Source organism: Petromyzon marinus, chromosome 22 (assembly GCF_048934315.1).
Source record: "Petromyzon marinus isolate PM22_M1 ecotype Great Lakes invasive population chromosome 22, UKy_Petmar_22M1.pri1.0, whole genome shotgun sequence".
NCBI lineage: Eukaryota > Metazoa > Chordata > Hyperoartia > Petromyzontiformes > Petromyzontidae > Petromyzon > Petromyzon marinus.
In genome coordinates, this window is record NC_133688.1 from 17434798 (window position 1) to 17460612 (window position 25815).

At 45.7% G+C, this 25815-nt stretch overlaps 1 protein-coding gene across 4 annotated transcripts in view; it reads left to right on the forward strand.

Annotated features, from left to right (window-relative positions):
* Positions 1-25207, forward strand: part of LOC116944890 (pappalysin-1-like) — a 169192-nt gene extending 143985 nt beyond the window's left edge. For all 4 annotated transcript variants that reach the window (XM_076068800.1, XM_076068798.1, XM_076068799.1 and 1 more), the window contains exons 24-25: positions 14884-15078; positions 19354-25207. In XM_076068800.1, the coding sequence (XP_075924915.1) occupies positions 14884-15000 (117 nt within the window). In that variant the 3' untranslated portion in view covers positions 15001-15078; positions 19354-25207. The remainder of the gene's footprint in view (positions 1-14883; positions 15079-19353) is intronic.
* The last annotated feature ends 608 nt before the right edge of the window (positions 25208-25815 follow it).

Here is a 25815-nt window from a genome sequence, read left to right on the forward strand (position 1 = left end):
GTCAATCGCAATGCAGTGCTGGGTGTCATCGGCGCACAGGTGATGCTCGACATTGAAACGGGAGATTATTTTTTTTTTGCCCAGAGTGCGAGCAGATCTATTGAAAAGAGCCGGGGGATCAAGGGTGGAACTTTTTTGTGACACCGTAGCACAGGGGTTTTTGAAGACAGTCCTTGTAGGTAAATATCGAAGGAGAGGTTTTGAGAGGTTAAAGTAGAAACAGGAGAGAAGTGTCCCGGGGTCACTGGGATAGTTATGGAGGGCGCTTAAGGAGGATGGAGTGGTTGATGGTGTTGAAAGCACCACGGAGAACTCGAAGCGAGAAGGATGCACGTCTGAGGGGAGAAGAACGTGATTTAGCATACGCAGGGGGGAGCGGGGTTTCAGCGGTGTGGCCTTCGTCGAAGCCAGATTGATGACGGATCACGAAGACCGTGGCTGGAGGTGCGTTTAAAAGGGGTGCGCGGCGATCACTTTTTAAGCCGCTGCCCACAGAACCGGAGCTTTGAGGTAGCAGGGAAGCTCACGTGGATGTTGAGGTCCGCTGCGATTTTTTTCTGTTCTCAGGATGGGATTGACGGCAGCAGTGCCGTGGCTTAGAGGCGCAGGGGCAGATCTAGAACATTCTCAAGAAGATTGGGGAGGGGGGAAGGAGGCAGGGAGTCTTGAAATTTCAAGCTTTTAAAATAGGGCCTTGCATTGCTCAATAAGCATTCAGTGTATTGTCTCTTGTGAATATCAATAAAATACACATTTTTGGGGTCTCTAGTGGGATGGGTAGTGGGGTGAGGCAGGGCCATCACCGGCATCCCCCCACCCCCTTGGATCCACCACTGGCTGAGGGGCATTAATGAAGCTTGTGATGTAAAGGGCGAGAGTGGATAGGCAGTGATGGATGGGTTTGGCAGGCAGAGGATCAATGATGGAAGGAGTTAGGCTGGGAATGATGGTCGGGATGTCATTTGGGGTGACTGGGCAGGCGTGTCAAGGGCAGGTGGTGGGGGGAGTAGAAGGAGAGGCAATAGACGGGCAGAGTCAGACACCAGAATGCCATTCCATTTTTTTTTTACAACGTTTCAGAGAAATAGGAGGCGAGTTATTCACATTTGGCAACTGACGCAGACGCAGGAATGAGTTTACAGTACTGTGCTGAAGAGTGGTATCAGAATTTATTCTGGGCTTCCCTAGGGAAACTCAGCCTTAAATTGGTATATTGTGCAATATGTAAACATCAGCGCTGGGGAGACGAAGGCGGTTAGGACGTGGTACAGGCCACACCATCGCCGTGCCAGTCTTAATAGGTGCTCACCATCGGCAATTGTTTAAACACTCTTAGCAGGAGATCTTTGTCTTCATCTATAGGTTATGCAGTGGCACTCGCCACTGCTACAATTTCAGCGACCTGAGTTTCGTTTGTGGCCATGTGTAGCTAAATTAATTGGTATACGAATATGGCTTGGGCCTCATCCTAAACGTGTCGAGTCGTACCTGGTATTTTATTTTAGCTTCAGCACAGCGGAGGTAGAGGCGGGCAGTCACGAGGTGTGTACTACGGGCGGGAAAGACTCGCAATTTGATTCAATCGCCCATCCTATCCTCTTTGGTTCTTTCGGTGAAGTCACGTGGGTAGAAAAATAATAGATCACGACGTTTCTATCGCAACACAAGCAATCGTCATCAGGTGGGACAACCACAGCAAGAAAAAAACTGCTCATGACGATTGCCTGTGTAGCGATCGAAATGCCGTGATCTGTTATTTTTCTACCCACGTGACTTTACCGAAAGAACCAAAGAGCGTGGATTCCTGCAGTCACGAAAGCTTCAAATCAAGATTGGTCCATTCTGCTTTAACTTCTGCAGTCAATCGTAGTGTGCCTCTCGTCGGTGCTGGGCGATGTCAACCACAAGATACAACAGCGTCTACTACGCGTGTACACTTTTTGTCAGTCCCCGAGCGCTGGACGAGGGCTCCCCCGACAGGGTGCTTGCCACCGTTTCCACAGACCTCAACTTGGACTTATTTCCCAATCAGCCTAGGCATATCAAACACTGTGATCAAGTTCAACACAGCACCGCCAGATCTTTACACAGTCAACTGTTGCCGCCCCGAACACGTGCCGATTCCCCGACCGTCCGGGTCAAAGCAGGACAGCTGGCAACTCCATCCCCGATGCTGTCGAGATTTTTTATTGAACTCGCATTGTTATAAACCACACGCCGGTCAGCAGTGGGAAGAAAATTGGGAGCACGTACTGTAAGTGCTGCCCCCATTTGCTGTCCGCAGCGCAGCATCCCATGAAATACACATTATTTGAGTAAATACATGAAACGCAATTGATTTGCGCACGTGCCTGATTCGAAGCCAGTGTCGATACTCAGGGCAACCACCCAGAGGTTCCTGTTGGCCCGTGGCAGAATTCCACGCGTGGCCTCCTTAAACGTTAGCAACAACAGCCCAGGCCTGTCACGGGGTTCTCTTCTGCGCGATGCTTGGGGGCAATCGGCCCCTTTTGCAACTCCCCTGCCAACATGTTAGGAATCGCTATTAATCGATGAATCGGTGCGTTGTTCTACCCCCTGCTTCATACCCCCCCCCCCCCTCCCGTATGCTCTGGTAAGCCTTAATAAGTGCTTGTTAACTGCACTTGGCTCAACACTCCATGAGGCTAAGTGGTGGGGGGGGGGGACCAAGGGGTTGTCTTTCTTTAAAATGCGTTGCACACATCTTAATCTCCTTTTGAACCTCGCGTCCCCACCGTGGAAAAGCCGTCACAACGCACAAAACTTGTTCCTTGTGGCGGGGGGGTGGGGGGGGGAAATAACTGACCATTACAAACACTTACGGATTAAGTGATCTTTAATAGGGCTCGGATTCATATTATCCGAACATCTGGTTGTGTTTCTGTGTTCTACCTACTGGTGCATGCGAACGTAAGAGGCCTTTCTCACACGGGGATTTCGCAACGCAAGAGGACTGATTGCCCTGAATTGCTGCCAGCCCACGGTGAATCCAAGCAACAGTTAAAACTCTTTTTGCTTTGGCAATAAAAAAAAAACATTTTGGGAAATTGTTTCCCCCGCCACCCCCTAAAGGGACCCAGTAAAGTGCACGGGCATTATTATAATTCATACATAATAAAACGTACAGTGTATTAAAACAGCCGTAGCTAGAGCAGCAGCAGCAGCAGCAGCGTCTGTCGCAACAAAAAATTCTCGTTGCTGGGATTGTTCTGTGCTTTAGCCCGCATTCCACATCGGCCAGTTTTGTAGTCATGTGTGGCCCAGGTGTCAGTCAACGCTGTACAAGCGTGATGAAGCAACATGCAAACAGGGTGGCAGCACATTGCAAACAAATTGAAAGTTATAGGTTTAAAAAGTTAAAGATGCCATTTCGTGTTTGTGCGATGAACGTAACCATTGATGCCCCGGACACCCTTGTAAATTAGATGTTTCTTCACAAGTATTCCCTTTCCCGGTAAAACAGTGGGTAATTGAAGAGATGGGGACATTTATTCGTTGAAATTATATGCCCGAAGAGAAGAAATTAGTCTGCGGTCTGAATATCAACCGTGAAGTCAGTGCAAAGAGTCATCAGTAAGCTGGGGTTATGCAAAAGCAAATGAGGTCCAAATTTGGCAAATTTTGGACCATGATGCTGGGGCACAATGACCTTTTCGTTTTGATCGGCATTGGGGATTTTTTGTTTTAACATCCGCTGTTGATGCAAACAGCACATCAGGTATGGTGAACACACGCACACTATTAACCGGGGTAGCTTGGCTGGATTCCAACCGCAGCATTTGTGCAATGAGCGACGACCACGCCACTGCTGGGCCAAGTCTTACTGCCATTTGTTCCGGCACCTCAACGTACCGCATGAGGAGTGGGGGGGGGGGAAATGCGGTCTAAGTAATACATTATGATGAAGTTAGTAGGGGAGATTTTATAACTGATGCACCGGTGAACGGGAACCTAGAGGAGGAATATGATCAGCACAATCCTATCTCCGTTACGTGCTCGGGTGAGTTTAGGCACAGGAGTCAGAATCACATTACTGCCTGTGATTACAGACTGGCAGAACTTTATGATGAAAAGGAATAGAGCGAATGTGCCGGACAGAAGAACGTTTGTAACAGTGCGTACTATCTGCTGTGACACATGGTTTCAGGAATACGGTCATTAACAATAGCACAGAAATGTGACAAAAAGTGAACAGGGCGCAAAGTAGCTTGGAAAGATGAATGGCTTGGAATGGCATTGAGCGATGGATTGAGGAACGCATGGATTAGAGAACATGCACACATGTTAATGACATCATCATTCAGGCTATACAAATTACATAAGTGGGCTTGTATGTATGTATGTATGTTGAACTTCTTTCGCACCATATGTACCCGACCGTGCTAGTTGGAGGTGCGGGGGGGGGGAAGGGCAACAAACTAAAACACTATACGGAGTTCTAAAGAAATTAGTTTTCAATCTAGTGGTGGCTTGGGGAGGGTTGCATCCAGCAGTGGATTGACCATGGCTGATAATAATGATGCGAGGGCTTCGATGACAATCTTGCCATCATTCGGGCAACAGGGTGATACTGCAGTAACAATTGTGTCACTCGGCAAGAAAGGGTCCTGAGTTCGATGCCCGACTCGGTCGTTTCTCTTTGTGGAGTTTGTAACGTATATCTCCTCTTTGTGCTGCACGGGTTCCCTCCGTGTTCTCTAAGAAAGACGTATAACTTCAGGATACCCTCCCGAAAAAAAAGTATTGAGACTTGTTTAAGGCTTTTCCTGGGGTAAACAAATGTGATAACAAACAATAAATATAATCGAGGTGGTGTGTGTGTGGGAGGCTCCCACAGTAGATTTGGAGCTGGAAATCATTGCAAATATGTTGACACTTCAATTTGTGATGTAGCTAAATTTAAAGATAGAGGTTTGTCAATGCAACTGCAGTTAGGTGCTAGGCAAATGCAATTTGTATGGTAATTGTATTAAAACTAAATATGTACAACCGTTTGTGTGTCTCCGCCCCCCCCGCCCCCACTTGACCATATTGGCGAACGTTGGCTAGTGGAGGGGAGGGGGGGGGACGGTGGTGTCCAGGACTGGTTCAGACATTGTTCGTCGCTGACGTTTCAGCTTGTGGCCATCACCAGTTTCATATGCCGGTGCACTCGCTCCTGCACCCCCACCATGTGCACGCTGTGTGCATGGTGCATTTGCCTTTTAATTATTCGCACGTGAAAAGAGGAACAGTGGCAGTCGGTGCGACTGCAGCTGAGTTATCCGTTTTGTAAATCTTGAACGGAAGCGTTTTTATTGTTTTATTTGTATTAGTTGTATTATTTCCCTTCTACGTGACTTTACCGAAAGAACCAAGAATAAGAAGCGTTTCTCACTGGGCCGAGGAGTTGGTGTCCGTTGCGACAGCGAGCGGAGCAAAATGAAAATGGTTCCCAATACCAATCCTTGTTTTATGTGAAATATCAACGTCGCCTCTTTTTGTTGATGTTGTTGTGGCGAACGGTATTGTTGCATTGTGCGAGAAGTGGCAACGAACAGATTGCACGCATGCACTACACATTTTCAGCGACAAATTAAGGCTGCACGCGTGTCTGCGTTTGGGCTCAGGCGGATTCAGACGGAGCATAAGGAATTTCCTTTTTAAAAAAAGGCACTAAGGAGAGGCAGCGTACTGTACTTTGTGAAAAATGTAGAGCCTGTCAACTTGCTGATTCATTTCTGGCCAGAATGACCTGGCAATGGGTTTGCAACACATACACTTACTCCCTTTCCTGTAGCCTCTCTATAGCCTTCACCAAACCCTCGCCTTAACGCAGTGGCCAAAGGAAGGAAAGAAATTAATTCGCCTTGCTGTGATTGCCCAATCGCTGAGCAACAGGTGGGCTTAAATCTGGCCAGTCGCTGAAATGTTACAAGACGGCCTTCCTTCAGTGCCCGTGAATGGACTTGGCCGAACATTACAATATAGGACCGCAGAGCTTAGGCAATTGTTGCCGGCCGGTTTTGTTTGCCTTGTTCGCTCGCCTGTGGTTTTGCCAAATTTGTGTGTGTGTGTATATATATTAGTTTACTACTCCCAGGTGATGTATTACGAATGTTTGATGTGATTTGAAATTATTTCGCAGAGCAAATTAGAGTTGCCTTTTAAAATTTTCTTCCGGTAGATCACATTAATTCTTATTCTTAAAATGCTAATATGAGAGGGGAAAAAATGATTACAATTTATTTAAGTGTAAATATTATACTGTCATAACATTCATAAAAGAAAAACTAAGATCTCGGTGCTCTCGGTAGGCCTGAAAAGTTACCACGGATTTGGAAATTAAATTTGTCAGTGGCGAGCGTCTGACAGAATTATATATATTTAAAAAAAAATCCTTCCAGCCCTCATTGGAAAAGTCGAAAATTGTATATTCATCTGTTGGGATTGGCTGGTCCAAGATAAATGTTTGGAGTGGCTTTGTGCCGGAGATAGAATGTCCACGGTTTGGTGAGTTAAGAGCACACCATGATGGGCAGTAGCGTCTCGCAGACGAGAGGAGCACGGTTTTGGGAAGGTAACGTGGGCAATAAGAACCCCCATTGTTGCCAAAATGGTCTGTGTTCTCACGGCAGAGAAATACATCAAGCGGCAGAGCCTAATGACAAGTGACAAATGAAAAGAATCAGAATAATGCAGCGCCACTACTTGCCAAGAACGCAGCACTGCAAATGGCCTATTATGAGTTCTATTGTTGAAACAAAGTTTATTTATTTTATGGAGTACATTACACGTTTTTGGGCACATTTGACTGCTTGTAAACGTCTGGTCCACGACACAGGCCCCTATTTTTGAAAGACCAGTGATTTGTCCTGCTCAGTTTTTATATTCCCTCTTTTCTGTACAAATGTAAGTGGGGAGGGTTGCTTTACTGTGGAGTTATAAAGCAATATATGCATACACTAAGCCACTTCGTCACATGCGCACATGCGATAATTTAAAACATTACACCTTTGGCAAATGCATTTTTTATACGAATTATCCATCGATCTACTTAGCCAATACACTGCTGGATGAAGGCCTCCTCAAGCCGTCTCAGTCTTGGGGGTTGTTTGTCCACACGTTTGCTCGTGCAGGTTGGAGATTTGGGGAAGGAAGGTGTCATGCCAGAACTGGTTGTGCTATCACTGAATCAGAATCTTTATTTAGCCTGGAGGAATCTGAAGAGCTGTGAAGCTCATTTTCGCGGCCGGCAATCAAACTCAGGCCTCCAGGTTCACCGGCACAGTGCACGAACCATTGCAACACCCGGATCCACAGTTAATCTGTCCTTTATTTGCAGCAGCCCCAAAAATGCAACTCAAAAGAGCACTTGGACCTCGAGGGCATATTATATAACGTAGACAACAATAAATAAATAGTTATATCAATAAGTAGAAAAATAATAATTTCTATCACTCAACAAAACGTTTCGGAGTGCAGGTTTTTTTTTTGCCTGAGGGACCCCCCCCCCTCACGGCAGCTGTCCCTCTGCTGCATATAAAGATCGACTGTAAATGCAGCTCTTCGTTGGCCTGATGAAGATGTCGATGTCATTGCTGGGGAAGGTCAAGAATGGTATCGCTTTTGCAAGAGTGAAGCTGCACTGAACACTTGCGAATACCGTGTGGCGTGCCAAAACCTGACATTGCGGGTGGGAACATATAAACACGTGCATCAAGCCCAATGGCAAGCACATGTGTAAAAAAAATACTAAATCTGACATTTGCCCCATTTAATTTGCTATTCACAGGAATTGAAATATGCACAACTGACTGAATTGTTTGGAGAAAGGTTTAATAATAATAATAGGTGCAAATGCAACAACGAAAACAAAGGCCCCTGATTGTGCGTGCGTGTGTGCATGCGAGTGTGTTTGCGCGTGCGTGCGAGTGTTCATGCGTGGGCGAGTGTGATTGTGCGCATGCGTACGTGAGCTTGTCAAGGTGTTGTTGGGGGAGCGGTGGCCTCGCGGTTAGCGCGCGCTACGCCACGAAACCCGGTGACCCGAGTTCGATTCCCGGTCACGGCCAATACCAATCGGTCCTTGGCCTCCACTAGATCGACTCGACCTCAAATGAGTAACTGGTACGGTGTGTGAACATCGCCACTAGGGAGACAAAGGCGGCCCGGCGTGTGGTGCCGGTCACCCACCCACCCCCCTCGTGTGCCGTGCCCGGCCTTCATAGTTGCTGCTACACGCTAACAGCACTTGCCCCAACAGTCTGTTGAGGCTATACGGGGCATCTTTGTCTTTGTTGCAGCGAGTCTGGCAAACCTCTGTGAGACCCCAACAAGTTCCCCAAGGTTGCTCCAATTTCAGGTCGTCGCCTCAGGCCCCAAAAAAAACAAGGTACAAATATGTACGAGGCCACGCAAAACACCCATTTTTTTGCGCGTGTGTGTGTGTGAACTGATCATAATTGGGACAGGCTGGGGAAAAGGTTGCAAGGTTGAGGAGAGCGAATTAGCTGTGGTTTTGTTGTTTAGATGCCTGACGCTCGCAGCTCAGATGTCGGGGGGGGGGGGGGAGGGGGTGCAAATTTTTTTCCCCCTTAATCCCGACATTAGCACTGACCGCTCTGGAGGGTCGGAGAGACGGGTGAGTGACGCTCGCGCGTGTGGGCGCAGCGGAGTTGGCACGCAGGTTAGCGCAAACCTCGTAACACATGGAAGTGGTTTTAATTCGTGTGAGTACATTTTATTGCAAAACAGTGTTAAGATGTTTCTTCACTTACATTTTTTTTTATCAAGTGCTAGATGTGTCTGCAGGCAAAAAGGAACTGATGTTTTCGTCAGTCATTATTTTTCTTCTGCCCCGTCCCCCCCTCTCGTCTTCCTCTCTGCACCCCAAACTCGAAGGGTTCTTTCTTTTCACCCTGCCACAGTGCCACAGGACACAGAGTAACACACACGCACAACACCTGCGCAAAGCGTTCGCCACTCGCTGAAATAAATTATTTTGTTGGTTTCGGCCCAAAAAAACCCAGGCTTAATTACACTTTGGCTTCCGCCGCACACACAACATACAAAATGAACTTGTAACCTTCGTAATGTCAGCCTTTTGCTAAATAAGGTAAAGTCTGAACACGACCGCTTTAATATTTCTCACATATGCAGTGTAATGCAATATATATATTAAAGCGATGGTTGCATATCAGAAAAATATATATTTTTGTTTGTTTACATGCAAGCAGAGTCGGAGAAACAGTGGTATGCGAAGAATTTGCTCGGAATGTGTTCGCAGACATTCGTTGTTTAGGAAAGGAAAAAAAAATCCTCTTTCCCGAAAGTGATCTTCGAATGCGAGGCTGCAGAAATAAATAAATTGACGTAGATCAAGAAGATTTCGATGTCTCGAAAAGGTTTCATCATTTCCCTTGACATCCAGAAACAGACGAGCGTGCACGCGCTTCCACTGCTTCAACGGCGGTTGGATTTACTCGCAAAACGTATTGTGAAACTGAATACCGGTACACATATGGTAAGCAAACTGAACACACATGCATAGGATGCAAAATTCTATAGAAAAAAGATTTTGGCAGTAAAGCCGGTGTTTGCAGTACTTTAGACTCTGCTTTATGCAAGTGAAGTTGTGCAATTTATTTTTTTGGGTACGGCGGCATGGAGGAGGCGGAGGAGGAGGGGGGGGGGGTGCGGAGATCGCACAGAGAACCTGATACTGCCGATGTCTGGCCTGGTTTGTAATCAATCAACAACACAATGTAACGAAAATTCCAATGAAGTGCCTTGCTTTATTCTGTCTGCAGGGCCCCAACTTTCTCCTCTTCTGCACCCGCCCCCCCAGCCGCCACCGTCCCCCCAGTCCCCCATCGCTTGCACGCTCGCCTGCCCGTGTGCATGCGCGCCGTGCTCGTTGCGTGCAGCAGATGAAACGCGTTACAATTTTACCGCCGTTTAGGGTCAGGAAAAGGAGGGCAGGCAGGGGCTGGTGGTAGTAAAAAATACCTCGCGTTTACACTGGGGCACCCAGGAGGGGGGGGGGGGAGGGAGAGGAGGAAATGTTGAGCTCGCTTCTATTCGTGCACACTTTTCCCATTCTCTTCCTGCCGTCGCCTCTCTCAACAGACTCACGATCTTTATTCATGCCGGATGGAAATCCGAAGAAGAGACACGAGGCTCTTTTCAAGCAGATGGTCATTCAGGGGGAGGGAGGGGGTGGGGGTCAGAAAGTTGCGACAACAAAGAGTTTGTGAACACGATAGGAGTGCAAAGTATAGGAAAGGTTAGCGAATCTCGAAAACAAAACTTTTTTTTTCCGTCATATTACCAGGTAAGGTCCGCTGAGCTATTTAGCTTCTTTTACGGAAGCAACCTGGCCACAAATGGTAGCTCAACGATGGTGGCGTATCACGTGGAAACGCAGACCGATACTAATCAAAGTAATCTAAATGCGTGTTTCTAAATGTCAAATGAACACCGCTTCCCCACGACCCACCACCCCCGGCACCCACCCCGCAGTTTATTGGGAATTCCTGTCCTATTCGTTCAATGTTTGTTTCTTTATTTTTTTTGCGTGTGTTTTAGCCTCGTATGCTACAGTTTTTGCTTTCAGTTTCAACCTTCGGGGGTCCATTTCGTTTTTTGGCCTACTTGTCCAGTTGACAAGTGTGTGTGTGTGTATGACGCGCTGCGCTACGAACCTGGCGACCCGAGTTCGATTCCCGCTCATGGCCAACACCAGTGACGACAATCTGTACCGGTCCTGGGCCTCCCCCAGGTCGACTCAGCCTCAAATGAGTATCTGGTGTGGTGTGTAAACATCGCCACTGGGGAGACAAAGGCGGCCGGGCGTGCTGCTAGCCACCCACCCTCTCGTGTGCCGTGCCGGCCTTCATAGGTGCTCGCTAACAGCACTTGCCCATACAGTCCGTTAAGGCTACACGGGGGGATCTTTGTATAGTCAATTCCAAGTTATTGTGAATTCAGTGGCAACCTGAGCAGAACAAAGTGTAAAGGCAATGCTTTTTTTCACTTCTGTGCACATGCCCCCCTATCACCACATCCATTTCAATTAATTGACTTTGGTCGCTTTTGCCTTCTCTGCTTTTAATTTTCCACATCTTCTCTCCGTTTCTTTCTTTTACTCCCCGCCCCCACCTCGCTTTCTCCTACCTTCGTTCCTTCGGCTGCCCCCTTGTCCGTGCTGAAGCCAGCATGTGTTTCGATGCTTAATGTATGCCTGCAGTGTGTGCCACCGGACACTGTAATGCTTCAAGAATTTTGCCCCCCTTTTTTTAATTTCCCCGTTCAAATTTGGAATACGTCTGATGAGTAACCCTTCACATAAGAACTCTTTCCGCACCTGCTGTAAAACAGCGCAAGGAGAGGATGCCGCCGCAGCACTGGCTGGTGATTTGCCTTTGCACAACAGCCCCTGCGGTGGCTGTTTACAGGCGGGACCGATGGACACGTGTGTAAAGGTGTTCTTTAAATGTTTGAAGATAAAAGAGGAAGGGTCCCTAAACTGTCGGGACTGCCTCCCGCGTGCCCAAAGCTCACGGTGATTTATTGAAATGGCATTTGTTTCATCTTGTGGGGATTTGTCGTACCTCACTGGCAAGAAAAAGAGAAATGTTTCTCTTGGGAGGTACACGAGGGTTTGTGCAATCAATAAAGAATCACGGCAAAATTGTGCGCATTTATTTTGAACGATAGAATTCTTCTTATTTGAAGTTTTGTTTGTACAACCCGTCTGCCCGTAATTCAATTTTAAACATTTTTAAAACCTGTTTTGAGCAGATGGAAAAATCGGCCAAAATGAAAAAAACCGCATGGTCTTTTGTCAGTCAAAAATGGAATTTTGAGTTTTCAAACACAAGAATGCCAAAATAAATTGTTATTCTAAACGCAAGCAATGTATTTCACAATACTGAAGAGCGTATGAACTGGAGCGTTCTTTGGTGAGAATCTATCCTCAACTGTCATTTTTTTTCCTGGACCAGTTTTCCTTTTGGTATGTGTCTCTGTGACGTGCCACATCGTCTGACATGTGCTCAAAATTAGCCTTTATGGCTCATCTACTTAAGAGCGGCTTTCGTACCTTTTGGTAAATATTGGAGGGGTTTGCTTCTTAAAATAGACTGGCCACATCTGGTACAAAAATGAAGCCCATAGTCTGCAGCCTCCAGTGCCTTTCACGAAAGCAGATGTTACTTCAATAGGAACACAATTAGCAACATTATCCTTTCTTTCTGAAGAGTATAGAAATGTTATGAACTTTGTATGAAACTTACCAAGGGGTTACAGTTAAGCACTGCGGTTATGGGTTTTGGTGCAACTAATTCTGACTGTATCATTCAAACGCCTAATGTTCGGTGACCTTCGTCAACAGCAGTGTATGATGCACATCCGTTTTGTAAACTTGTCCTGCGGCCAAGTGAAAATATATTATGCGAAAGCCGCGCACAAAGGCTCAAACACTCCTGACTTTATTATCTCTATTTGCTCGTTAACCGTGCTCTATTATGTCTATGGACTTGGCAAGGTTGGGTAAAAAACTCAGATGTTGATGTAACAAAATGTACACCACCTCACTCGGAATGCTTTGAGACAGGAGGAGGCTCTGTGGGAAAGATGACAAAACGACAAAGGCTCGAGTCGCACAACACATTTTGGGTGGACAAATAAATTTAACAACACACACGGGTGTTGCTCACAAGCAGTGCCTTTGTGAGAGCACCTTCGTGCGCTGTTAAATCAATTCGTTTCGAGCCTGCTCACATTTTCCTCTTGCCATGGGTTTCTCATCACTTGCAGAAAGTGGTGCCGGAATTGAGAATTTTGGGCGAGTGCAGATTTACCGCTGGCAAACGCGATGTCGCAGCCCCGCTCGACGGAGCTCCAGAGAGCCTCTTTTTCGGAGGGTATTTTTGCCTCGTCTTCCACGCCCGCCAGACGTCTTGGAAGAGGTGGGAGAGGCGGACCATTGGAACACCTCGTGGTCTGCTCACTGCTCGAGGAAGGCCCCCCCCCCCCACACACTGCGCGAGATCTCGGCAGCTGGCAAACTGCCGATCGACTGACCATGGTGCTCCAGCCATTTGTACTGCTTGGGGGAGATTTCAGAAACTTAGCCTCATTTTCTTTGGGTCTTTTGGTAAAGTCACGAACCTGTCTTTGAACCTATCTACGTGACTTTACCGAAAGCCCCAAAGAATATGAATTCCTGCAGTCACGAAAGCTTAAGGTCAAGATTTTGCCTCATTGTTTCAACTGCAGCAAGGGGGCCTGGTGGTGGTGGAGGCGGGGGGGGGGGGGTGGAAGGGATCGGATCAGCAACCCCTGGATTGCAAGTCCCGTGTGCTAACCATTACACCACAGCGGCACCCCTCTAGATTTACATTCACAGGGGAAGACAGAAAAGTTCACAAGAATTCCACGTGGTGACGCGCGCAACGACGGCACTCACGTCGGGATCCTTGCCAAAAGCAGCCACAGGGCTGCGGTGGAATTTCCTGAAATGTTCTTGTTGTGGCCTGTAGGTTCATGCAGGAGAAGCTCCTCTTATCCGTGTCCCTGTTACCCCCTCAGCTCCTTTTATCCGTGGGAAGTTGTAGGGTCCCGGGGAAAACGCCTGTTATCCGCGGCCATATTCTTCCTATTACCCACAATCGTCTGCGGTTTCTCCCTGTTGCTGATTTTGCGGAACAGCTTCCTATTATTTTCACTTCACGGATTAGCGGAGTCAATGTCGCGGATAACCCCCCTCCCCACCCATGCAGTTAGAAACCTGTAAAAGTGTGCGTGCACATGCAGCAAATAGACAAATATCCCCCGGTCCGTGTGATTGTTGCAAACGGTCGAGGCAAGTGCCTTTGGCGAACACCGGATAAGGTTAGCGTAGTTCGCACGTACGTACGTACGTTAAACTGCTTTTGCGCCCTACCTAGCCGACCGTGCTATTCATAGGTGCGGCAGAAAGACAACAAACTTAACATAAAAAGCATTTTTTAAGAACTTGAGTTTTCACGATTTAAAAGTGCATAACTCCCGGTGGCTGCCTGATATCGAAAGGAAGAGCGTTCCAAGATGGCCTACAGAAGCCCGGGTCCCACACCTGGTCACCTTTTGCGCTGGGGGTCACGCAATGCAGCGGGCACTCGATTTCAGGTGAGTTGACCTTTCGTTTAGCCTCAGGCGAGAGGGGTAGGCTCAGACGCTTGTCCTCGCCGGCGATACGTTTGAGCGCAGGTCGCCGAGATCCTAAACTTACAGGGTGATCGGTTTCTAGACACCCCGTTCATTTCTCGTGACCATCTTCCTCGATTGTCAACAGGCGATTGAATCGTGTGAAGGCGTTGTTCTCCATATCCTACAGCGGAGTGTTAAAAGATGTATCACGTGTATTGAGGTTGAGGCGCTGAAGTCAAACGTGATTGTGCCCTCTAATTTCTCCTCATTATACTCGTCGGGTATCTATAAGGCCGATTGTCCCGAAGTGCCCAAACTGTGGGTGTTAGTGCGATTCTGTGTTGACTATTTGCGGGATCCTTGCATTGTACACACACACGCACGCACGCGCACGCACGCACGCACGCACCCCTGGGGAGAGACGGCGGCAGTGATTACCGCCGTGCACTGACAAGCCCGGGGAGAGACAAAGGCGGCAGGACGCGATGCTGGCCGCACACGAGTTGGCCAACGTGGCCGTGCCGTGCCTGCCCTGTGCTCACCAACGCCACTGTAGGCTACACGGGGGATCTTCGCCTTCGTGTGCACGCGTACAGGCCTGGCTTACACTCAAAGAGTTAATCAATTGTACGTGTCTTGTGTGTGGTGTGTGTGGTGTGTGTGTGTGTTCTTTTTGTATCCGTGCAGGTGATCACCTTTCCAGACAATTGTGACCGCAAGAAGGAGTGTGCCTGTCGCGACCCCTCCGCTAAAGAGAATGCACAGAAGCGGCGGGCGCGCCTTGGGGGAGGAGGGTTCCGATAGGGGGGGGGCAACAGGGGGGGGAGGTGGGGTGGAGTTGGGGGGGGGGGGGCATTCCAAGCATCACTGCTGCTGCTGCTGGTAAAAGTTTTTCTCTGCACTTTGCATCACTACACTCTCTATCACTGGGTATTACTTGTTGCTGGATTCCCGTTACGGAGTACAAGTTATACTCGGTTCGGTCAACCCGTTACGCACGCTTGCGTACAAGCCGAGTGGTGTAGAGCTGTAGCACGGCGATTTAGAGTTCTGCGCTGTGCTCTTGAGCCCGGGCATGCCGAGTTCGACTCCAGGCCACGGCTAGTATTAGTGGCGAGTGACATCAGAACCGGTCTTGCTTTTCCCCACCGTTCATCAAGCACAACCCTCACTCGGCGTCATGGTGAGGTATGATCATGGGTCCCACATGAGCCCATGCGGCGTGGCGAGGCCATCACCCATTGGTGGAGTGAGGGTGGCCGTTATTTTATAAGTTGGGTAACCTAGCCCTATTCCAAAACAGAATTGTTTTTCACAGCCACTCCTTGGCATTTAAAGCTGCGATTCATGCGTTGTGTTTATAGCAGCGTCTCATTTCTGACTGTAATTGGATGGACTCCATCACGTATTAAAACATAAAGCGAACATTTTTATTTTGTTTGTGAGAAGGATACGTTTTTCTGGAAGAGTATATATTTTTTTATTCATCTCGTTTCCCCCGAATATTTTTCGATCAAACAAATGCCACTTATTGGAGCAAAAAAGACAGTTTATGACCAGTACCTGCCTTTATTTCTGTTCGGAAACAAACTTTACGTTGTGTGTATTTTCGTATGAATTCCCTCTAATGGCCGTCTTAAGTTTCACGACCGTTGGGAACTGAGTGTCATCTGTATTAGCGGTTGAAATCCAACACTTTGTGCGAGTGGTGATGACACTTCCAGCACTTTTGGGCTGGTGGCTTAATCAAGGCTGAGAGCATTGTGTATGCAATATGCAAGGCATGATGCGAGTCGTGCCTTCCTGCTGCAAGCGAGCACACCTTTGTGTGTTTGGTAATATTAGCAGTTGAGATGTAAATCGCGAACCGACTCGGTGTACATGTAACGATACAAACTATAGACAATCTTTTTTTATTTACACATGTGAGTTCCACTGAGCTATATAGATAGTTTTAAGAAGCGACCTGGTCACAAATAGCCCAGTGAAGTGGCTTACTACGAGGAAAGTTATTGCAGCCAAATACTCCAAACGCGTGATGCTGGTTCTAAATGTGGAGAGACAAAAACAAGAGGACCCAGAGAAAAATCCACGCGACCACGGGAAAAGAGACACGCAAACTCCAAATGTACACGAGTCAGGTTTGGGATCGAACCCACGTGCTCCTGTATACCAGGTGAGGTAGTTAACATCTAGCCACTGCTGTGCCCTTGAGTGTATTTAATGCCCACACTCGTGATACAATCTTCACACTGTGAACGTGAGGATCAATTGTCTAGCGTTGATGCAAATTAAATGCCAATTCGATACGTAGGCTAAAAGGGGGGGCGAGCAAAACTCTACAGACGAGGCAAGCTGAGACGGCAAAAAACCCTAGAGGAAAGAGAATTGATTCACTCCTTGAAATGCGACAGAATCATCACCATTGAATCGCCGGAGGACAGCAATCATGACACGCCTGGCGCTCGGCAAAGATTATGTAACGGACTATAACAACTGTAAACGCACGTGCTCTATCTTCCCCCCCCACCCCAAATCACGTACAGTATATGTTTTATCCCCTCCGCCCCCCAAAGAAAATGAAAATTATGCAATTGAATTAAAATAGAGACGATTACATCATGGCACAATAGACGTCGCTAACGCGCAGAAAAACAAGGGGGGGGGATCGATTGGAGCACAAGAAGCGGCTAACTCCGACGCTGCGAAGTAGTCGTGCCACAAAGAACGTTCTGTTTCTTTGGAAATTTAATGCAGCTCGCAGGAACTGGTGTTGTGCCCGTTGGATTGTAAAGGGGACGAATTATTTGGCCCAGGTGGTGACAGAGCCCTCCCGCTCTGTTTACTGCGCGAGCTTTATTTGGCCACGATGACTTTCTGTCCTCGCTAGAATATATTTCGCATCCGCACGCAAGTAAACAACGGGCTTGCTTGCTTTGGGGGGAAAAAAGAATTATAATTGCGTGACCACAACTCGCGGTGGTGCAAGCCTACGAGTGAGGGGGGCGGGGGTATGAGTAGACATTATTTTAGGGCGAGGGCAACTTTGAAGGGATACATTGAGATGACAGAAATTATGTAGAGGAGAAATATATTACAATTTTTCAGATAATAAAAATGGAGACATACGGATTTGGTGAGGCAAGAGAAGATAATTGCAGACACGACAGAGGTTTCCAGATATTAAATTAGTTATCATCTTGATTAAGACTTTTACTTGAGGATGATATGTAACGCACACCTCTTTTTTAATGAATCCGGGGACCCCTTAAGCTGCTTGGGGGTGGGGAGGGGAGGACCCCTGAGCTTTACTTGGTGGGTTTCTCTTGGGCCTAGCGCCACCAATGCTCACAGCACAATGTCATGGGGATCAACAGGGCAAACTTGAGATTTAGTGAGAGGAAAGATTAACCTCAGCACCGGCAGCCCTTGACCTTATTCGTACCGGACACCCCGTCAAGCAAAGAGCCTCCACCCTGCGTTCACTGCGGTGCCGTGCAGGGGCACCGCTGTGGTGAGATGTTAACTCCCTCACCTGGTATGCAAGAGGTGGTAGATGCAACCGCAGCCCTGACGCCTGGATATTTGGTGATCGCAGGTTCTCTGTCCCCGTGGCCGTGTGGATTTTTGTCTGGGTCCTCCAGTTTTTCCCTCCACATTTAGAAACATACGCTTAGGAGTATTTAGCTGCTTTAAACGTCCACATTATAAGCCACTTCATTGAGCTTTCATTTGTGGCCAGGTCATTTCTGAAAAAGAGCGATATAGCTCAGTGGGACTTACCTGGTAAAATAAAAATTGTTTAGTTTTATATCATTAGACCTTTTTGCCAGTACCAAAATGTAATAATAGTGTTTTTCCCCTTTTTTTCTGGCAACAAAACTGAAACCTTTTTACAAGGATTCACGTCTGCATTAACCACAATACCTGCAGTCAAAATGCAAACAAAAAACATGATAATATATGCATTGTCCTTGAAACTGATTGGTCCACACCAAGGGACGGCTTTCTTTTGAGCCTCGACCCAATTGGTGCTTGACCAGATGACGCCAAAAGGCGTACAGCTCAAAGACAATGCACTATCAAAGTAATGAGGGCTCGGGGTGAGCATCTACATCATTAGACCTCCTTTGCCAGTACCAAAATGTAATAATAAGGTTTTTCCATGTTTTCTGGCAACAAAACTGAAACCTTTTTTTACAAGGATTCATGTCCGCATTAACCACAATACCTGCAGTCAAAATGCAAACAAAAAACATACTATGATAATATATGCATTGTCCTTGAAACTGATTGGTCCACACCAAGGGACGGCTTTCTTTTGAGCCTCGACCCAATTGGTGCTTGACCAGATGACGGCAAAAGGCGTACAGCTCAAAGACAATGCATTATCAAAGTAATGAGGGCTTGGGGTGAGCATCTACATCATTAGACCTCCTTTGCCAGTACCAAAATGTAATAATAAGGTTTTTCCATTTTTTCTGGCAACAAAACTGAAACCTTTTTTACAAGGATTCATGTCCGCATTAACCACAATACCTGCTGTCAAAATGCAAACATAAAACATACTATGATAATATATGCATTATTACATTTTGGTACTGGCAAAGGAGGTCTAATGATGTAGATGCTCACCCCGAGCCCTCATTACTTTGATAGTGCATTGTCTTTGAGCTGTACGCCTTTTGGCGTCATCTGGTCGAGCACCAATTGGGTCGAGGCTCAAAAGAAAGCCGTCCCTTGGTGTGGACCAATCAGTTTCAAGGACAATGCATCATATATTATCATAGTATGTTTTTTTGTTTGCATTTTGACTGCAGGTATTGTGGTTAACGCAGACATGAATCCTTGTAAAAAAAAACGGTTTCAGTTTGTTGTTTAGTTTTAGTTTCGTTTTAGAATTACGTGACTTGCATCAATGCTCGTTTGTATTTTCTGAGATTTTGTTTTAACACACGTGTGTTTATCCGTCAATTGCAGTGCGTGCACCCGCTTGCGCTTTAGCTGCAGCATTGCAAAGCACCGCGGCACGAGAGAGTCGTGGTGGAGGTCGCGTTGGACGCGTGCCGTGCCTCCGTTGTGTTTTGATGCGATCAGATTGACCTGTTTTTATTTTCTATCACCCCCCCCCCCGCCTTCTGCTCTTGTGTTCCGCAGATTTTATTTCCTATTTAAAGACAGCTTTTAAGAAAAACGAAAAAAACAAAAAACAAAACAATAAAGAAAAAAAACTGAAAAACTTACAGAAAAAAAACAAAAAAAATACAGACGCCATGAGCTCTGCCTCCTCGTTGCAAACAGCAACTCAGGAATTTTTCCATCACCAGTCGCCTTCAATTGAGCATATCATTCAGGAACAAGGACGCTGAAAATAATATGACCTCACAAACTATCCGATACAATGTCTTCCACAACCTCCGTGAAGCCGTGCATTGGTTTACCGCAGACTTCAGTCAAAATTTGTCATCGTTTTTTTTTATTGTTATTTGAACAAAGTGTGCATTGTGCAGCTCTCTCTGGTGGCTCCTCGGGTTGTAGTGCGCGCGCGGCTTGCTGTTCAGCGGCCACGTCTGACGTTTCGCTCCACGTGCTTGGAGCTTCCTCGGCGAATTTGAAGACTCAAATCAAATGGTTTCTACATTTGGTATTTGCGGCGCGTTCGTTCTCGGAGCACAAGGCTGTTTCACAGACTGGCATAGTCTGCGATTGCTTTACAGTCAGTCGGAGGTGATATTGCCACACGGTTTTAGCCAATTAGGTGATGTGCAACAAATTTGGCAAATATAGACCATGTCACCAGCGCACATTTCCTACTTACGAATCGCATTACGGGATCTTTAACGTCCTCCTACGAAGCAAACGATGCATCTATTTTCAGTCAATACACCCGCAGTATTAACCAGGGTGGCCGCTGGGGGTTCAGAACCGCGAACCTGCGCGACAAATGTGGCAAACGCGCGACCGCCCGCCAGCGTCGACACCAAGAGTTTCAATTTTTTTTTCTTTCTTTTTTTAAATCTGTACGTGCCCGGGAGCTTCTTCGAGTCGCCGATGCTCCCGGTCGCTCGCGTGGAGCGAAACGTCGGGACGGTCGTGCGCCGCGTCAAAAGGATGCGCCACACGAAGAAAGGTCGTCGGAGGGCAGCGACAATGCCTACACACCAGGGGGGCAGGAGGGGGAACCACGCACAAGTGTGCGTTCTGCCTCGGCCCTGCCACATTCCTCCAAAGCAAGCATTCCTGCCTATGCATCGGCATCATTGCCACTCACTTTTGTTTTTGGTGGTGTTCATGAAAGAAGGAAAGGAAAAAAATGCATATCGTATACTCACGCTGCTCTGTGGGACAACTTTTGGCAAGCATGGTGTATTGGGAAAAAAGCCAGTCTGTGGCGTATATTTGCAATAGTGCTTAAAGTTGTCTCGATTTCTATTTGTGCTGCTTAAATATTTTAATCTGATATGTATACCTATAGAAATAAAAACTGTTGAATTCCCCCACATGAATAAGAAATCTCGGGGGAAATTTCCAAACTATAACATTTAATATAAATATATACGTTTCTCGTACAAAAAGCATAAAATGTATACATTAATATATTAAAAAAAATCAATTTCCCATTGCTACTACCAAAATTGCGATATCAATCAATATATCGATGCGTAGACTGGTCCTACGGCGATTTATCGAAATTTTGTAAACATATCAATTCCTAATGCAACAAATGAACAAAACAATTTCAATTTGCTGCCCATTCTACATTAGCGGGACACTGTACCCCCCCCACCCACCCACCTTTATAGTAGCAGACAAATTTGTAAGCAAAGTAAAAAAAAATTCTTCCAATTTTTGCAGCCATTTTAAAGTGAAACACCATCAGCAGTGATATTAGCTAAGAAGAAAAAACATTTGAAATGAGACGATACGTTTCCCTTTACAAGGTTGGTGCAGTGTTTCCCCCTCCCGTTATTCGTGAGGGAAACGTCCCAAAAAACATTCTCGTGAAAAGCTAATTTCGCGCACGACATTGGCCTACGACACCCTATCTTTCCTAATTATTACCCGAAGTTGACACGTAATGAAGCTATTACATACGTGAAAATTATCTCATCACTTTATCTCAACTTCTTTCTCTCGATGCAGTCGTGCGGAGTGCCGGATGCGATTAGCGGATAGCCAGAATCGCGAAGAGCGAGTTTCTCAATAACGAGGGGATACTGCACTGCACTTCTATGCTCTAGCACTACTTCTACGTCTTTGTAGTATTACTGCGAGCCATCGTTTCTCTGCACTGCACTCTCTTCAAATGTGTGCTGCTTCTCTTTCTTGCCAGTTAGCAGACTTTACATGCTTGTGACGTGCGTCTCAATACTGTTTGCGAAAATATCACGAAACAGGATACCGTGCAAACGGAAAAGCGTGCCATGCACAAGACCTTAATGTTGCAGCAGCGGTCTGGTGCTGCTGCTGCTACGCTTGCACAATTGTGGCAATCGTCTTGCCTGGTTATCGGTGCAATAACTGTGCACAGGAGTGCTTTTAATGGCACAGTGCGGTATTCTGAGAATCTTTTTTTATTATTTTCGCCTGCACTTTTGCACCCATGTAAAGTCTACGTTTGTGTTATCATGCCAAAATGAGATGAGCCTCTGCGTTTTTGTTGTTTTGAAACAACGTTAACAGAACCTAGTTTCACGAGGTGGGGGGGGGGGGGGGCCTCTTCGAGCTAAAAAGTAAAATCGTCACCTGCGTTGATTTGATCTATTGCAGTTGCCTGCTTTGACAAAAAAATTTCAGAACTTATACGAAAACACTACAAGCGTCCGGCTTATTTTTGTAATGGAGCTAACCGTCTGTTATGGTCCGCCCCACAAACGTGGCAGACAAAATTGAAGAACCAAACGATGACGAAGCTGCTGCTGCTGCTGCTCGTCACTTACTCTTGCTCTTTGCGTTCATTTTCGAATTCTCGTTTCTTACTTTTTAGCTGAAAAGGCCCCGTAGCACATTGGATTGCCCCGCGACGGGCGACATTCAGCTCTGCCCATATCCGTTGGAACACTTTGGCGGGATTGCATCACTGCCACACCGCCGGTTTACATTCTCGGTACAAAAACCGTGAACGGGGATGTAACCTGAATGACCTCATCACTATGTTTTGAAGTACTTACTTTTTTGGAGTTTGTTTGTTACGTATATTTTTTTAATCTTTTTTTTTTACACACAAATATCGTATTACTTCATGTACGCTGTGTTTTGTATTGCTGACTTAGTGAACGTGTGATGGTAGTAACGGACACCATCACGCAACTCACCAACCAACATACGACATATCAGCAAAAGTTAACAGGCGGGGGACTGGGGGGGGGGGGGTGTGCAGCAACAAATCCCTTTTCCTATTAAGAGCATTCTCCTATCCCGTGGGAGGTTTGTTCACTTCATCATTCAAGTTAAACGAAAAAAAGAGGGGTCAATGTTAGCCGAGAGACAAATAAAAGGAATACCGTTTTGAGTGTGTGAGTGAGCAAGTGATTGTAAAAATTGTTTTCCTGTTATGTTTCGTTTTTATCGTAGACTTGTTATTTTTTCCCTGGTGAGCTCGGAGTTTGCACAGCATAAGCACAAGCTCTGGGTCACTTTGTTTTTGCTGCTACAAAAGAACGAAACAATTTTTTTTTCAAGAAAAAAATATTTTGGGTGGATGCGTGCATGTAGTGAGCTTGGACTGCTTCCAACAAAACCTCTCCTCTCTCTCCCTTCACCTCGACGACGTGCGTCTCAAATATCTCCCTACAGAAAAAAAACATCAGTCGTGACGTTTACTTAGATTCTGATGTGCATGGGTAATAACAGTAATCTTCCGTCAAAAACAACAAAAAATATACCTCTCCATCATGGACTCACCGATCCTGCTGCTGCGAGATAATTTTGTACCTGTTTTTGTATATTTTTTTTTGCTTGCCAACGATCGATGAACATCATTGGATCATCAGCCACTTTTACAATACAACAGGTTTGGTTTGTTTTCTCCTCAAAGTCCTTTCCCACTGAGAAGCGTGCAAATATGTAAATGGTAGCAGACGAATTTGTTCGGTTGTCGTAACTAACCGGGAAATGTCTCTGGTTCGGTTACCCCCGCATTATGCTTTGATACATGTCCCTCATCCATAAGTACATGGGGCCAATTTTGGCACTTTGGTAAAATGTTATATTTTCCCACTCTGTCCCATCTTAATCAAATTTGATTTTTGCCGGTGACATGAACATGTTACGCTCATGTAAATATGCCTTCGTCCAGCAGTGGATTGAACATGGCTGCTGCTAATTATGAACTTCCACAGACCTCGGAAAAGAAATTTCATAACATGACGCAATTCGGATAAATCTCGCTAAATTGTATACATTTTCTTTTCTAAAGTCGATAAACAAAAATACGTATTATATATTCTTAGCTCTTTTGGTAAAGTCACGTTGAAGGGAAACAATAAATAATAATACACACCTGATGACGACCGTTTGTGTTATGGTCGAAACGTCGTGAGACTTTTTATTGTTTTATATATTTTATTATTTTATTGTTTCCCTTCAACGTGACTTTACCGAAAGAGCTAAGAATATGAATTACTGCAGTCACGAAAGCTTTAAATCAATACGTATTATAGATTTTTAAAACCCAGATTTGTACGTGCCATTTCAAACCATACGAGTTGATATTTCATGGTTTTTCACAGTGGGAACCGACTTATTCCGCTGCTATACTTCATTTGGTAAAAACGTCATGAACATTCGCTGGACACACGATGCCAACAGATCTACTGTACTGTAGCTGCCTCTGTTTTTAAAAATATTGATGAGTTTTTTTTTTACAACGATCTCTCTTCTGTCGTGACTTTGGTCATTATTTATACACAACCCACTGCATAGATGTACATAATACTGTATATTTATTACTACTATTACGACAAAACTCACTGTGTTAATTTATACGGTTAAATAAATTAAAAGCAAGACAGTGCTAATGTATAAAGTTTTTTCTCATACAGAAGCTGCTGTGTTGACCTTGCTTGAGCTGCTGCTGCTGGCCTTGATCAAAATATTTGTTTTGTCTCCCTTTGTTATTTTTGTTGTTGTTAAATCGTTGATGTGCAGCAAAATCTTTAGTTTACGTCTCGTATTACATTTAAAGGCTAAAACCCGTCTCTTGTAGTTTAGTGTGATATTGCAGTCGAGATACTTTGCGCTGCCCGGTGGTGTGGGAAGTCTCGTGTGTGTGGGTAGCGATGGCATGACCTGTTTTGTGTTTGTGCACGGGAGATGCAAAGCTGGCTCGCCCAAGCTTTCAAGTGGAGTTTGCAAAATGCCCTCTCACTCCATCCACCCACCCCCGACTTCATCATATCGTGTGTCTGTGTTTGTTAGTCGCGCAGGAAATAATCATCGTCAATGGCATTATGGGTCAACAGTTTAGTCGGCAAACGTCTTGACCGTTCATCAATACATCAGTTACGAGTTACTCGGCCCCAATCAAACGACACAGAACAGAAACAAGCCAATCGGCAACACCGACAAAAAAGAGCAGTGTTCATCACTTTTCCATTTAGCATATATTTAAATATATGTAGAAATAATAATAACGATAATTGTATCACTTAGAAGACAATAGGCATATGTGGGTCTGTGTTTTTATCACTTATGTATGTAAGAGTTAAACATAACATGATAAACATTACAATTACTAATTTACTTAAAGAGGAAATATAATAAATCATCCACTTGAAAGAAATGCGTGTGGTGTGTATAACCTTTTATATGTTGTTCGCTATTCAAGGTTAGTTATTTTTCTTTTAATAAGAATATGGAATCTGTGCATAGCGTATATTATTCATGCAAAGGCCGATGTGTTATTAAGTCTGTGATGTTATTCTCAAACTACATATTACCCACGTATAATCTCTTGCCCCTGTAATTGGCAAATTAAAACAAACAATAATAAACTTTGATGTAACGTGCACACCGCATTCTTCCTCTTTTGTACCTTATTCAGAGGCGGAAACTTCGACATCTCTTCCTCAAGTTTTTGTCGAGCAGACGAGTTTATTTGGCTTAAGCAAATAGCTGAAAGTATTCGTCTCATTTGCAAATGCTGCGGTTGTAACAGTTTGTGTGCGTGTGTTTGTTTTCGCGGTGGTTTTTGTCCGTGTGCGCGTGTGTGTGTGTTGTGAATACATAACTGCATGGACTAAAGCAACGGGAACTAAAGTATGGTGGACATGTCCCACTGTGTATTTGTGTAGAGAAGAATTAGATGGTCCAAGTACTTGGTGAGGACTTTCCAGGCCCCCCCTCTTGCCTCCCCAGCATTGGTGAGGGAAAAGCTTGTCCAAGTCACAGGATCAATCTCTTCCAGCATGTGTGGCTAAACGTTGGACATCGTACCGAACAACACGCGCTAGGACCCGAACGTCGAAGAGTTATAGGCAGGGACGGATTCAAGTAAACATTTAAAAATGTATTCGGACTCGAGGTACATTTATCAAACATAAATCACTAACTACGCTCATTTCATAAAACAAGCGAAAACATTCCTGGATTTTCATTTTGCTGTGGGGAAAGTCACGA